Source organism: Cynara cardunculus (assembly GCF_001531365.2).
Source record: "Cynara cardunculus var. scolymus isolate 2C chromosome LG 3, CcrdV1, whole genome shotgun sequence".
NCBI classification, from domain to species: domain Eukaryota; kingdom Viridiplantae; phylum Streptophyta; class Magnoliopsida; order Asterales; family Asteraceae; genus Cynara; species Cynara cardunculus.
Window position 1 is genome coordinate 31,601,409 of NC_037530.1, and position 14,451 is coordinate 31,615,859.

A 14,451-nucleotide genomic window follows, 5' to 3' on the forward strand; every position below is an offset into this window, starting at 1 on the left:
ATCTTAAGTAATATATTTTTTTAAAATTTTATTTTAGTATCTAACATGTAAAATTTTATATATTTAAGTATCTGAATTAAAATATTAATCGGTTACCATTATGAAAAAGAGATAAAACTGTGTAGTTTATGGGAAGAAATAGTCATATTTATTTTCGGATCTCATAAAAAATTCTTTATATTTTTGGGTTTGTTACTTAAACCCTTTTTTTTAATGATTGAAAATTAAATAATAATATATATATAATTAATATTTGTATAAATAAATGTTTACAAAGTTCCATTTTTAGAGAGTGCACATAAGTTCCCATAGATCCTTGTGCCCACCCACTTATATCATCACCCCACAACCCCCTCTTTTAACTCTTCTCTCCATCTCGCCGGCCACCGACACTTTTTTCCTTTTCCGGCGACCCTTCTCATCTATTCGCCACTTCTTTCAACAATTCTCAGTTGTCACTAGATTTGAAAATCTAGATGAAAGATTTAATGGTCTCTTTTCTTTCTAATTTCTGCCATTAATGTGCTGCTGAAATCCAAGGGGTTGGGTTCTGTTCTGTTCTGTGTAATTGAGGAGTGCCTGGAATGACGGTGCATTTTCATCACAATTAATTTCACTTGCTTCTTTTCTGCTAGACAAGTCTGCCATTAAATTCTAGTTGGATCGGGCTTAATTGTGTTATGTTCCCTATACATAATTCGGATCTTGATTACTTTCTCACATACATCGGTTCACCGACAATTTAGCGGTTTTCTTCAGATCTCTTTCCTTGGTAGATACTTAGGGTTTGAGTTGTGGATGTATGAAACAGATATGTGTAGGGTAGACGATAGAGATAAGAAGAAGAGGAGGTTTGCAATTGGAGCAATGGGGTTGAAGACGTTAGGAGAAACTAGGGTTGCAAGGTTAAAGAGTTCTATGGCGAATGCAAGGTCTCCTAAGATGAAGGTATGGTTGATTAGGGCAACAACCACGGTTTTGTTGTGGACTTGCTTGGTTCAGCTCACAGCATTAGGGGGTACATGGGGACCTAGGGTTTTGAAAGGTTGGCCTTCTTGCTTCACTCAAGATTCTCATTCTGCTGCTGCTTTAGATATAAAGTTGTTGCCCACTGTTCCTGCCAGAGTTCTTCCACCCAAGAGTGAGTTTATCTTTCTTCATCTGCTTCCTTGTCTTCTTTCTGTTCCTTCTTTTTGTCATTATTTGTATACATGTATCTGCTTCCATGTGTTTATGTTTATGATTTATAGTCATGAAAGAAACCAATGATTATTTGACAAAGACGATACTGTTGGAGAAGGGGAAGAAAATTATATATCCCTGAAATTTGGATGACATGATCTTCACTAATAATTTCTTAAAATTGTTTTGTTTAATAGAAATTGAGGTCAATCAAGCTCTATCCTATATGAATTTGACATCTAAATTGATTTTGTGTTGAAAATGTAGGAGTTTACAAGAACAATGGTTACCTAGTGGTTTCATGTAATGGGGGACTCAATCAAATGCGTTCTGCTGTGAGTGTTCTTTTTTAACTCGAGCTCACAAAGATTATTCAGTGAACTAGTTTGTTGTAGAAAAAAATTAAATTGCTTTCTATCTTAGCTTTTTCTTCATCATGCAGATTTGTGATATGGTTGCAATTGCTAGATATTTAAATGTTACTCTTATAGTTCCCGAGCTGGATAAAACTTCTTTCTGGTCTGATCCAAGGTACGTTGAGTTTGTAGGTCTTCACTTTTTATTAAGGTTCACGTTTTCTTGATTTTGATTGTTCTGATTCTTGAATGGCAGTGAGTTTGAGGACATTTTTGATCTTGATCATTTCATTACATCCTTGAGAGATGAGGTCCGGGTGCTAAAACAGCTTCCTCCCAGGCTTAAAAAGAGAGTGGAATTAGGAATTGTGCATACCATGCCGCCCGTTAGCTGGTCTGATATTTCTTACTATCATAACCAGGTAGTGTTTATATTCTTTCTGTACTTTAAGCCTTTAACAATGTTCGTTTTTTATCTATGTTTACACCATAGTTATGCTTTTGTTCTCGCTGCATGCAGATACTTCCTCTGATTCAAAAATATAAAGTTGTGCATTTGAACAGAACTGATGCACGGCTTGCCAATAACGGTCAGCCCCTTGAACTTCAGAAGCTCAGGTGCCGAGTAAATTTCGGTGCTCTGAGATTTACAACTCAGATAGAAGAGTTGGGCAGACGGGTTGTTAAACTTTTGAGACAAAATGGGCCTTTTCTAGTGCTTCATTTAAGATATGAAATGGATATGTTAGCATTTTCTGGATGTACGCAAGGATGTAACGCTGAAGAGGTGGAAGAGTTGACAAGAATGAGGTTTGAGCTTCTTACATCCGCAATTTGAGCAGTGTGAAATTTAATTAAAATCCCCTTTGCATAACTCCTTGTTTTTGGCAGATATGCGTACCCATGGTGGAAGGAAAAGATAATAAATTCTGATTTGAAAAGGAAGGATGGTTTATGCCCTTTGACTCCAGAGGAAACTGCTCTTACGCTAAGGGCACTGGATATTGATAATGATATCCAGATTTACATTGCTGCTGGTGAAATATACGGTGGAAAAAGGAGAATGGATAGTCTTGCAGATGCCTATCCGAAACTGGTTCGTATTAAAAAACTATTCTTGACCATGATTTATGTCTTCTCGGCCTTAAATGTGAATTTGTATATGTTTTTAACAGGTAAGAAAGGAGACTCTATTAGGTCCAGCTGACCTTCAGTATTTCCAAAACCACTCATCACAAATGGCAGCATTGGACTATCTTGTATCACTGGAGAGCGATATTTTTGTACCTACTTACGATGGAAACATGGCCAAAGTTGTAGAAGGACATCGCAGGTACCATTATACACGCCTTAGAATTGTTGATAAAAATGCGAACTCCTTAGAATTTTGGATCTAGTCTAGAATAATAGTCTTTAGTTCCACTTCTTGGGTTGATTGTTTGAATCTCTATAGCAATTGAAGCAGACCTAAATATTGCAAATGGTTTTCAGATTCTTGGGTTTCAAGAAGACAATACTGTTGGATAGGAGGCTTCTGGTTGAATTAATCGACAAATATAATAGCGGGTTTTTGAGTTGGGATGAATTCTCAAATGGTGTGAAGGAAGCACACGCAGAACGGATGGGGAACCCGACAAAAAGATTAGTGATTTCAGATAGACCCAAAGAAGAAGACTACTTCTATGCCAATCCAGAAGAGTGTTTGCAGGCATCAGCAGAAGATGAACCTGTGAGCATCCTATGATGAGGCATATGCGGATGAATTTGGTCCGAATTTGAAGATTATGATTCCATGGCCTCAAACCGGTCAGTGTACGAGGATGATATGTCCAAAGATACGAGGCTGCAACGACATAGACTAAATTGCATTTTGATGGAACGGGGTGGCAGACACGAGAGATCTTTCCACGCATAGATATGGCGTTCGATTATTATTAATGTCTTTGTTTTGATTTCATATGTATGGGTTATTGTCAATAACTGGCATTCATGTATAGAAACCACCCTGACATTGCAGGGTTATTTGAAACGAATGATATAGGAATCAAAACAAAATACGTTTTTTTTTTATCATTCAAAAGTTGGTTGATTATTATAATAACATGATTATTATTTAGAAATATTGTTATAATAATGCATACATTCCTTTCCATTCCATTGAAAATGATGATTTGGGAATTAGTGATGTAAATGGGAATGATTGATTAATGGCATTATTCAAATCCACCCATCTGTCATTCATGATTGTTGACTTTTTTGGGTCCTAGAACAACCACTAACCACTAAAGAAAGAAAGAAAACAGGGGTGGTTTGCACCATTAGCAACTAAACAATTGGATTTCAAAGGCATGTACAAAGGTGGGTTTCATGTCAACCACACCATGGATTATATTCAAACCACTAACTCAACTGATAAATAAATGTCGGGTTTTATGGTTTTTCTTTGTAGATAGTCGAAGCCTCTCATAATTACTCGGAATTTCATGATTATTATATTTTGGACCCGATGAAATTAACCGAGGTAAATTTGAGTCGACCCAAATGCCTATTGACCTGTGGTTATAGCAACTAAAATAAGTCGAGTTTTGTATTTCAAACTTCCAACTTTCTATACTTTTTTTATGAGCTTAACGTTTTTTGCAACACCCGTAATTTTTGGAGAACGGCCGGGAAAACAATTGGAAAAACGGTCGGGAAATGGCCGAGAAACGGTGTGGAGAATAGAAACATATAGAAAACGGTTGAGAATCAGTCAGGTAACAGTCAGAAAATGGTCGAGAAACAGTCGGAAAACGACCGGGAAAGTTGAAGATCAATGAAAGGTGATGCAAAGTTTTGAGGAGGTAAGCATCTTTTTGGTATTTTGAGCCATATGTTTTGGGTTTTTGATGGATTTGAAGTTTGTGTAAATATTTGATGCCTCTTGATTTGAATGTTTTTTCTTGAGGTGCTTTTGGGGAGTTTACCTTGTGGAACTCGAATCTTCATCATTTGGGAAGCTAGAGACAGGTTTGGAGTCTAGATTTAACTTAACCTAGCAAAATGAGTTTCAAGTTGGTTTGTGAAAATTTTGTACATGTCAAAATCTCCATTTTGGAGTCTTAAAATAGTTTTCTTGATATTTATCAAATGTTGTTGAGTGTTCAAGAAAATTGCGTATTTGATTTTATAAATCTTGAAAAATGCTTATAATTGGGAATTTTGGACATCTGGATAAATAAATTAATAAATGTGGTATTTTGATGATTTGTTTAGACACACACACACACACATATATATATATATATATATATATATATAGAGAGAGAGAGAGAGAAGGGGAAGGCTCATTTAGGAATCTTAAATATTTTAGGAACCCATGAACCACCTATTTTGTGAGTATTCATGATGAATGATGTGACAGACAATCATTGTCCATGCGTTCCTAAAATATTTAAGGTCCCTAAATGAACATACCCCTTTATATATATATATATATGTGTGTGTGTGTGTGTGTGTGGAGGGGTTGGATTTCGGTGAAAATGAAAGTTAAGATGAGAATCGTAAGAAGGGATTTTCACCCTTGGATGCATATTAGGATGAGATGCACCAGATCAATCCCGTATTAAGCGTGATTTATGGGTGGGTTTGAGATTAAAGGTGATTAAGGGTCCAAATCCCTTCTTACGCTTCTCAATTTAATTCTCCCCCTCACACGATCCTTCACCTATATATATATATATATATATATATATATATATATACACACACACACACACAGAGACACACATACAAAGAGAGAGAGAGAGAGAGAGAGAGAGAGAGAGGGGGTGGTTCATTTAGGAACCTTAAATATTTTAGGAACATAGGACAACCTATTTTGTGAGTATATTTGATGAATGTTACATTCATGATGAATAATACTCATCATGATTACTTGGAAAATAGGTCGTCCATGCGTTTCTAAAATATTTAAGGTTCCTAAATGAACTTGCCCCTATATACAATGGAGATTAATTGAGGTAAATGCACTTTTTAGTGTATTTGGTTTTATAAATTGTTCGCCAGTTTCATATTTTGTATAAACATTGGATAAATGTGTATTTTGACTTATATTGATTTTTACTGTGCAGTCAAATGAGTTATGGAGTTTATTGATTTTGATTTTGACTCGCATGAGTTTTAGGGTAAATTGTTTGGTTTAAATTGCTCAAAGTTGAGTTTTGGATGTTACTTGTATATGCATATTTATTCGAGAATTACATGTTGAGTACATTGGTCATTCATTTTGAGTAATGTAATTTAGACCATCACTCATTGGATTCATAGACATAAAATTCAGTCGTGTTTGGTAAGTGAGAAGTTTTGATGTTCCCATTTTTGACCGGTGCTCGAGTAGGTATTGTGGCCATTGCAGTATTACATTTACAGAGGTGAACTCAAATAAGCCGGACTTTGGGACCCTAGTTTTGAGGTTTTTTGGCCTAGTTGAGTAGGCACTAAGGACTTTATCCTTGAGGTGCTAACTCGAGAGATATGCACTAAGGTTATGAGCCTTGAAGTGAAACCTCAAAGAGTAAGCACTAAGATTATTGAGGTGCTACCCGAAGTGGTAGGCACTAAGAACCATGAGTCTTGAGGTGCTACCCGTTGCAGTAGGTACTAAGGACATGATCCTTGAGGTGAAACTCGAATGAGTAGGCACTAGGGTCAACTGAATCTTGATGTGCTACTTGATAACATTGATGTATGGCTTCTTTTGTGTTCACCACATTCATTGGACACAACCGTCACCAAAAGGTGTTTATTTTTGGATAGCTTATTATCACGAAAATGGTGGCTTTCGGAAAAGATGTTTTTATACTAAATACATTTCATTTTGGAAATGTTGATTTAAATAACAATTTTTCAGTTTTACCGTTTTACATTAACAACGAAAACTTCTTGAACTCACTAGGTGTTAAGCCTAACACTATTTTTAGTCAGCATGCGTATCAAATCCTTGTTAGGGAATGGTACTAGCGACACTGTGAAGAGTTGAATGCTAGTTAGAGGCACAAGAAGAATTTAGCCTTCAAGGCCATTCGGGGACATTTTCATTCTTGAGGCGATTCACTAGCATTAATGTGATGCTTAACGGTACAAACACAAAACGATATAATACAATAAAAGGGCACTTGCTCACATTTCACTCGAGTGATATTTCATATCAACGGTCTAAAACATTGCCTTACAAGATGTTCAAGTAAGCTTAAGCGATCATAATCGTGAACACGAACATGGGTGCCAGATAAAAACATGGTTTTTCCCCACTTGGTGTCCAGGGACTACAAAACATTCATCTACCTTGTATCACCTTCAAAGCAAAAATACAGACCCCAAAACAAGATATGCAATTTCCATCATTGAATACTATAAGACAAAACTATCAATGGATTCCTGTACTAGAAATAATAAATAAAAAACCACTACATGTACAGTGCATCAATTCAATATCAACCTTTAGTCGTTTATGCTTGTTTTCAATCTCTTCAGGCCTTTATCATTCTCCTCCTCCTCCCTACCGCTTGCATCGACGCCAACAATTTGTGTTTTCTGGTGCAAACAAAACGTTATTTGGTCGCTACACGTACATTTGATCCATATGTTGAATAAAAAAACAGAAACCTTACCTTAAAGTTTGGTGTTGAGGAATTAGGATATGCTCTCTTTCCTAAGTCGATTTGTATGGAGATACTCGCTCGTGACAATTCCACACCCGAGCTCTGTAATGCTTGGGTGAGAGTACTCAATAACCTGTAATTTTATATTCACACGTTATTATTGGTAAAAAAACAAAAAAAGCTACATGAATGTATCATGATTATAGTAGCTAGCTAGCTCACCCTTGGGAGTAGATGGTTGAGATGCTGATTGTTCCATTTTCTATTATTAGTTCCTGCTCTTTCAACTTATTATCCCACTTAACACTGCAATCAGTAGCACACAATCTACTATGACAGAATTCAGGTTCATGTCTGGATAGAGGTGCAGCAGCACAGATGTTTGGCTGCAAAGCCATAGGGAAAGAAGATGCTTCTTTTGTGGATTGATCAATTTCCTTGATAGAATCAAGACGACTCATGTCGGTGTCTAATAGGTTTTGGCCTTCTCGGGGGATGTTTGGTGCTATACTGATGTTGTTCTCATCGAGTTTGGCAGCAGCATACACCATTGCTGGTCCAGATGCACCATTTGGGACTTGTGTTGGTCTTTGACTGTTCTGTTTGAACCAAGGTCAAAAAAAGAAAACTAACATGTTCAGGGAGTCACCTACAACAATTAACAGGTTCTTGAAACAGAAATGGTGCACAAGTAATAAATTTACCCAAGGGATTGTCTTTGGTGGTTCACTGCTCCATCCCTGATATGAATCTTCATACTTGTGCAGCTTCTCTTGTAGAAACTGGATGTATTCAATAACCTATAAAATTTAAGATGGATGTTACATCAGTAAAACCTTCAAATCTGGTTCAGAAAATGATCCAAAATATCACAATTTGTGGCTATACCTCTAACAGGAATGATGCCTTATCTCTCTTTTGATCGCCATGAGGGATGATATCTCGCAACATTGAAAATCTGCACAAGTTCCAAACTTCATTCTTATAAATCTTGGTAACTTTTGTTTGTATGGTAAGCAGGGTATCTAAAGTGGACCAGATAGCATGTTGAATCTTTCTGACATGCATGCCATCATCTATAAGCTCTATGTAAGTCACCAAAAGATCCCTTAAAAAACTAGAAATGATTTCTGCTGTATTTGTGCAGCCATGCGAAAAGAAAACAATAATAAAGAGATGGTGTAAAACATCACTCTAATTTCTGAAATAGAATGATCAACCAGATATAACTAATAAGCCAATACTAAAAAAGACCAAGGAAAAGGTAAAAGCAGCACCACAAACACAGGCTTGCTGAGTGAAATTAAACCAAGTTGAAGCTTTAGAAGTACATGCCTGTCATTGATTTTGCTTCTTCTACGCTGTTCTGTAGCAGAGTGCTTCGACCGCAGGATATTAGGCGTTTGATCGGGTTTTGGTTCAACTTTAACTGAAACAACATCTATCAATTTAAGATTCATTTAAACAGTCCAAGAATAGGAATTATTGTGTGTGACTGTGAGTGCTATAGAGAGAGAGAGGGGGGGGGGGGGACCTTTGCGGTGGGAGGATGTCTCTGTCTTGATAACAAACTCTCCATCATTATCATCCACATTTTCTTGGGAAGGTTTAGCGGATTTTAACATATCAACAAAACTCTGATTCTTTTGTGCTGAATGACTGCAAAAAATACCAACATACTGATGCTAAATTCAGCAGCAAGAAACAAGTTCAATACTTTATAGAAGATATGTAGGAACGAGAAAAATTTGACCCACGGATAACCAATGTTTGTGGTCGGATGGTTATGGATGGATGAAGACTGTGATGGTGATGTTATCCATGGAACTCCTCCAATCTTCATGTCCCCCTCTGTTAAGCAAACACTATAAGTTCTAAAAAGACTTATACCTATATATATATATATATATAAGATTGAATTTTGAAGTTAGAATACAAGGAGGAAGTGAAGGGGCAACTGATTTACCCCTTATGATGTGCCTGTTGCCAGCAATATTCTCCTTCCCTGTCTTTCCCTTGTTTCCAGCAGATTCTTCCCACAGTTTGAAACCATTCCCATTCCCAGCTGTGTAAGAACTGCCTTTTGAGTTTTCATCATTTCTATCACTACTACTTGACTGTGCAGCTTCAGGCTTTGATGATCTATGGCTTTGATTGATGTAAGAAATGTGATTAATGCTGTAACTCCCAATCCCACTAGGAAGAATGTTGGACATGGGTTTTTCAGTAGATCTTATTTCATCACCATTCTTCCCCACTAGCGGTTGCAATAAGTCGTATGTTTTGAGGTATCGACCTATTTTCAGCCATGGCGGTTAGATAATAGAACTTGTATTTCTTTAACAACAAACAAGAATGGTGTATGTCGAGTCATTATCCTACATGTCTTTTGTCATGCATATGTTATTTTGTGTTTAAACTATATGATTCTTTTTAACATTTCCTATCTGTTTCATGATATAAACAAGAAAGAGATGGACCTCTCCAGAAGAAGCTCTGGATGGATGGGTCCCAGTTAAACGCATTGATGTCAAATCTGGGTGATGGTACCATTTAAAGAAAAAATCCAAAAGGCATGGCCCACCCGACCCATTTGCTCAGATCCATCATGGGGTCACGGGTATCACCCACCATTCGTGGGTACAGACTACAGACAACATATATTATCATAAATTCATCCCCACACATACACCAAAAAGGTAAATCAATTACCAACACGAGAGAAACATCATAGCATAAGGCTCAATTTAATAAATCATTTCACTCACACACATGCATGAACACCAAATTCTGATCCATTCCACCACAAGACAAAGCAATTCTCTCCACCTTAAAAATAAAAAATAAAAATAAAGACAACCCAAATGAGAATCTTTGAAAAAATCGATTAAAAGATCTCGTGTGGTTCAATTTATTATGTTCATTTAATGTTCTTGTTTTCTGTTTTTTGTATATGTCGTGAAAGAAAACAAATCAGTCAGCATATGTACTATTTATGATGGAAATGAAGTAAACCAAATTATAATATAGACAAATGAAAATTTATATTTGTATACAACTACGCATCAACGATGAGTTTTTCGGTTTTAGCTTGAAACTGCTACTTAAAACACATGCTTAAGATAATGGTACTATATATTTGGCCATGGTACTATAGTCTAAATGTTGTGTAATCATCTTTTGTGTGATAGTCTAAAGTCTAACCCTTTTTGTCAAAATTTAATTTTCCATGCACGTTTTACTCACGGTTAGTAAATTATTTTTGTTTAGGCCAGCCATGAATTGGATGGTAGATACGGCCAACATAGCCAAATATGTCTTACCTAACGAAGATAATCATGTAATCTTTATCATAATTTATTTGTTTTTGGAACGTGTCTTTGACAAAGACCATTAATAGCTAGGTAATACATTTTCGATCATCGCAATTGCTGATCTAACTTTTATTGGAACATGAATTCTTTATACGAACCACTAACTTTCTTACAACACGTTTAGCGTACATGAAATATGGGAAAAAATTGTGGACCATAACAAGGTGACATTTTTAAGTCCATACGAGGAGGAGGAGGTGACTTTCCCACTCAAAAGTAGTATCATGAAAAATATGATAAAAACAAGTTGTTTATGGAAAAACTTACCACAACCAGAACCAGAACAGTAAATAGTAACAGTAGTAAAAATATATTGAAGATGGAAAGAGAAAGGATGAAGAAAATGAATAGAATTGGAGATGAATGGATTGAGATTACCCGGAGGAGTGAGAGTTGGATCTTGATGGGCAGGTGAACGAAGTGAAAGGAAGTCATGCGTAGGTTTCCGGCCTGAAAGATTAAAACCAAGATCAACCTCCCACACTCACACCCACCTCTTAATGTGTGCTTATATGTTCTTCAAGAGTGTGTGTGTGTGAGAAAGACAGAGGAAGATGATGGTACCTTGAGTGCCATAGGAGTGGGGTTGAGGAAGCTCCATGTAGGTTCGATCAAATCAATTATATATTGTAGTTCCGTAAATCCTTCCCTAATTTCTGTGGGCGGAATTGTGGAGGTGGAAGGGATACGTTTCAGATTCAAATTAGTTGCCCAGATCTAGTAGTAGCCAGCGCATGTGGATGACGTGACTGCGTTTGCGTTTGCGTTTGCGTTTGCGCCTCCTCCTCCTCCGCTTGGATCTCGGAGGCGCATTCAACCCTACACCAATTTCCTCAGATTAGACTCCACCACCTTCGTATATCATCAGAATTCTGTAATCATATAACAAATTAACTGTAACAACTTAAGCTCCCAAAAATGGATAAACGTTGAATTCTGCTAGGAAGAAAATCATTTGACGAAACGCAGAATCACCGGGAATTACAATTGACGATGATACCATACTCAAACGTAACTTTTGCTTGATTGATTAATCAAACGTAATCATACCAGAGAATTAAGGTCTAGAAAATTACACCAACAGAATCACATAGATAGAAAGCAGAGTGATTAATGTACAGCTTTTGGTGAAACGAACAAAAAGAAGAATCAAAGAAACACCAATCCAGAGACAGATGATGCAACAAGTTAAAAACCTTACGGAATCCATAGATGTGCATACCTTTGATCTGAATATACAAAAGAAGTTGCAGAATTCAACTGTTGGAAGAATCAGGAATCAAGAATTATGTGGTTGAAAATTGCAGATAGATCGGAATGTTTGTAATTTAATCAAGAATTGAAGAAGGGGGTTGTGTGGGTGTTGGTTGTGATGAAGAGCTGGTTTATATACCATCTCCATTTGGGTTCTTCATAAACGCCGTTTCCTTTACCGTTATTAGGTCCCGCCGCAAACACTTCCTCACGTTTCCCCATACCCTATCTCTTTCTATAAATGCTTATCATTTTTATTTTTTTATAAAATTTAAAAGAAGTTGTCTCAAGAGTGTTTGCAAATTTGGATTTGTTTATTTAAAATAATTATTAACTTATTACGGTGTCAAATCGGTAATAAGGATTTTTAGTGATTAGACGGGAAAAAAGGGAAATTTATAAAAATAACCGTTTTACACAATCCTTTGCCACAAAATAACCACATTTTAGAGGTTTTGCCAAAATAACCACCCGGATCGCCCCCGGGGATCGCCCCCGTGAATAGTACGGATCGCCCCCGGGCGAGGTCAAACACGGTCAACGAGGTGAACAGTTATCTCGACTTTTGAGAATTTTTTTTTTTCATTTTTAAGGGGATCGCCCCCGGGTGGTTATTTTGGCAAAACCTCTAAAATGTGGTTATTTTGTGGCAAAGGGTTGTGTAAAACGGTTATTTTTATAAATTTCCCGGAAAAAAATTACTTACATCGGTTTGACATTGATAATAAGGAGTTTCTGATAAGTTGTTTTATTCCAACTTAATAACTTATTTCGGTATGGTACCGGTAATTGAGAGTTTTTAGTGTTTGGATGAAAAAAAAAGAAAAACTTATCATTTTATTACATTTTGGTGCTGTCGTAAGCTATTCCAAACACTTTTTATAAAATTTCAATTTGACAGTACATGAGTTGATAAGTGCACAAAGAAATATAAGTTGTTTTAAATAAGCAATCCCAAACACTAAAAAACCGTCAACTCGTAAAACTCGTCCAAACCAACCCGTTAACAAACCAACTAAACCCTCAATCTCCCAACCAGAAGGTTGAAATTAACCCGTCCAACCCGCCACTAACGTATAATTCTTATATATATATATCATTATATATTAATAATGTGTATAATTTCACATAATGTTTATTGAGATTATTTTGTATTTCATTTTAATTAAATATATATAGGTCATCAAAAGAGATTCACGATCAAATAATGATGACAAATAATCTAATTAATAGAGAAAATTGTTGAAATCGTTATTGCAGCAACAACAAATTGATATGCCTAAGAATATGAATGATACTGAGATATTTGGTTGACGAATCTATCGATCCAAACATTCTGTCATTTGATGTTGAACTTTGATGGAAAAAAATGCTTAGTTATAGCATTTCACTACAACAATAGATTTTATACGATGCCTAAAATGTTTAAACGTCATAATATGATACTTTGTAGGACAAAACCAAGAATATCTTATCTAAAAGAGTTACAATATGTTTATAAGATAATTTTGGGCGTCTTAACAAATTTTTATCACGCGTTTAAAATAAAGTGTGGTATTGTTATTTTATATGACGCTTCTTGAAAAAGTGTCATACAAACACAAGTATCCTATAAATAGATGAGTTTACGAGACACTTTTCAAAAAAATTCTATAAAATAACTAATATGACACTTTATTTAAAAATCGTTCTAAAAAACTTGTTGCCACGCCCAAAAAGCGTCATATAAACCTATTGTAACTTTTTTAGATAGAACGTTTTATAGTTTGGTTCTATAAACTTAAGTTTTATGAAATATTTCATTCGTCAATTTCTGTAACTATTAACCCGTCAACCCAACCCAACTCGCCTCAACCCGCAAGGGTTGGGTTGGTTTGAGTAATAATCTTGAATGGGTGGGTTAAAAATTTTCAAGACTGCCATAATTAGATTGAGTTGTAAAAACGTCATAAACTATCCAACCCACCCTGTATACATGACCCCTATCAAACACCCCCTTAGAAAATTTTGATTATAATAAATTTAAATCAAAAAATAAGTCTAAATGAAATAAATCAGGTAGTTATTATAAGTGGCAAGGTATCGCGTGAGAAGCGTAATAAGAGATCTGAATGATTAATCTCTTTTAATCTCATATCCACCTACGAATTGCATTTTACAAGAGAACTGATCTGGTGCATTTCGATACAACTCATTAGTGTTGATATTTTCAATTAAGAAAATTATGATAAGTTTACTCCCAAAACTTTACTTCCAAACATGGGAGGAAAAGGAAGCAAATGAAAGTACACAAATTAAAACTCTATAAAAAAATTATTAAAATTACAAAAGTATCCAACATTTCAATATAAAAGATATATTTTTTAAGGATATATTTGTAAAAATGACAATTTTTCTTTCCTCTTTTCTGTACAAGAACTTGAAAAAAAATACTTTCTTCTTTTCTTTTCATTTCTTTTCCTTTCCTTCCTCTTCATTCACTTTCGAAAATACAAAAAGAATTTTTTTTCGGTCACTTTCCCCTCAAATTCACAAACGTAGTGTTAGTGTAGGGATATGCTCAGACCAAAACATGTCACTGAAAAACTCTACTGAGACAAAGATGGCTGTCAAGAACGTAGAGGAGGTAGGATAGGTAGTTGG

General features: G+C 35.7%; 2 protein-coding genes across 8 annotated transcripts; one reads left to right on the forward strand and one right to left on the reverse strand.

Annotated features, from left to right (window-relative positions):
• Window positions 1–340: 340 nt before the first annotated feature.
• On the forward strand, window positions 341–3,610 carry LOC112509291 (O-fucosyltransferase 34-like). The gene is made up of 8 exons (XM_025114166.1): window positions 341–1,141; window positions 1,450–1,517; window positions 1,625–1,713; window positions 1,795–1,960; window positions 2,059–2,348; window positions 2,430–2,634; window positions 2,714–2,871; window positions 3,030–3,610. Exons 1-8 carry the CDS (start codon window positions 799–801, stop codon window positions 3,280–3,282), a joined length of 1,572 nt encoding a protein of 523 aa, XP_024969934.1. The 5' UTR covers window positions 341–798; the 3' UTR covers window positions 3,283–3,610.
• A 3,086-nt stretch (window positions 3,611–6,696) lies between these two features.
• On the reverse strand, window positions 6,697–11,895 carry LOC112510333 (transcription factor BIM1-like). 7 transcript variants are annotated; one of them, XM_025115722.1, is made up of 12 exons: window positions 11,777–11,895; window positions 11,119–11,373; window positions 10,933–11,004; window positions 9,147–9,476; window positions 8,934–9,031; window positions 8,715–8,859; window positions 8,516–8,621; window positions 8,069–8,138; window positions 7,885–7,980; window positions 7,403–7,779; window positions 7,190–7,313; window positions 6,697–7,112 (listed from the first exon to the last, which is right to left on the reverse strand). In XM_025115722.1, the coding sequence occupies exons 2-12, from the start codon at window positions 11,153–11,155 to the stop codon at window positions 7,020–7,022; spliced, it is 1,548 nt and encodes a 515-aa protein (XP_024971490.1). In that variant the 5' UTR covers window positions 11,156–11,373; window positions 11,777–11,895; the 3' UTR covers window positions 6,697–7,019. The 7 variants fall into 7 exon arrangements, with proteins under 7 accessions (XP_024971490.1, XP_024971493.1, XP_024971492.1 ...); XM_025115725.1 differs by having other exon boundaries at window positions 8,516–8,609; window positions 8,715–8,839; window positions 8,938–9,031; window positions 11,119–11,426; XM_025115724.1 differs by having other exon boundaries at window positions 8,715–8,839; window positions 8,938–9,031; window positions 11,119–11,426.
• Between the last annotated feature and the right edge of the window lie 2,556 nt (window positions 11,896–14,451).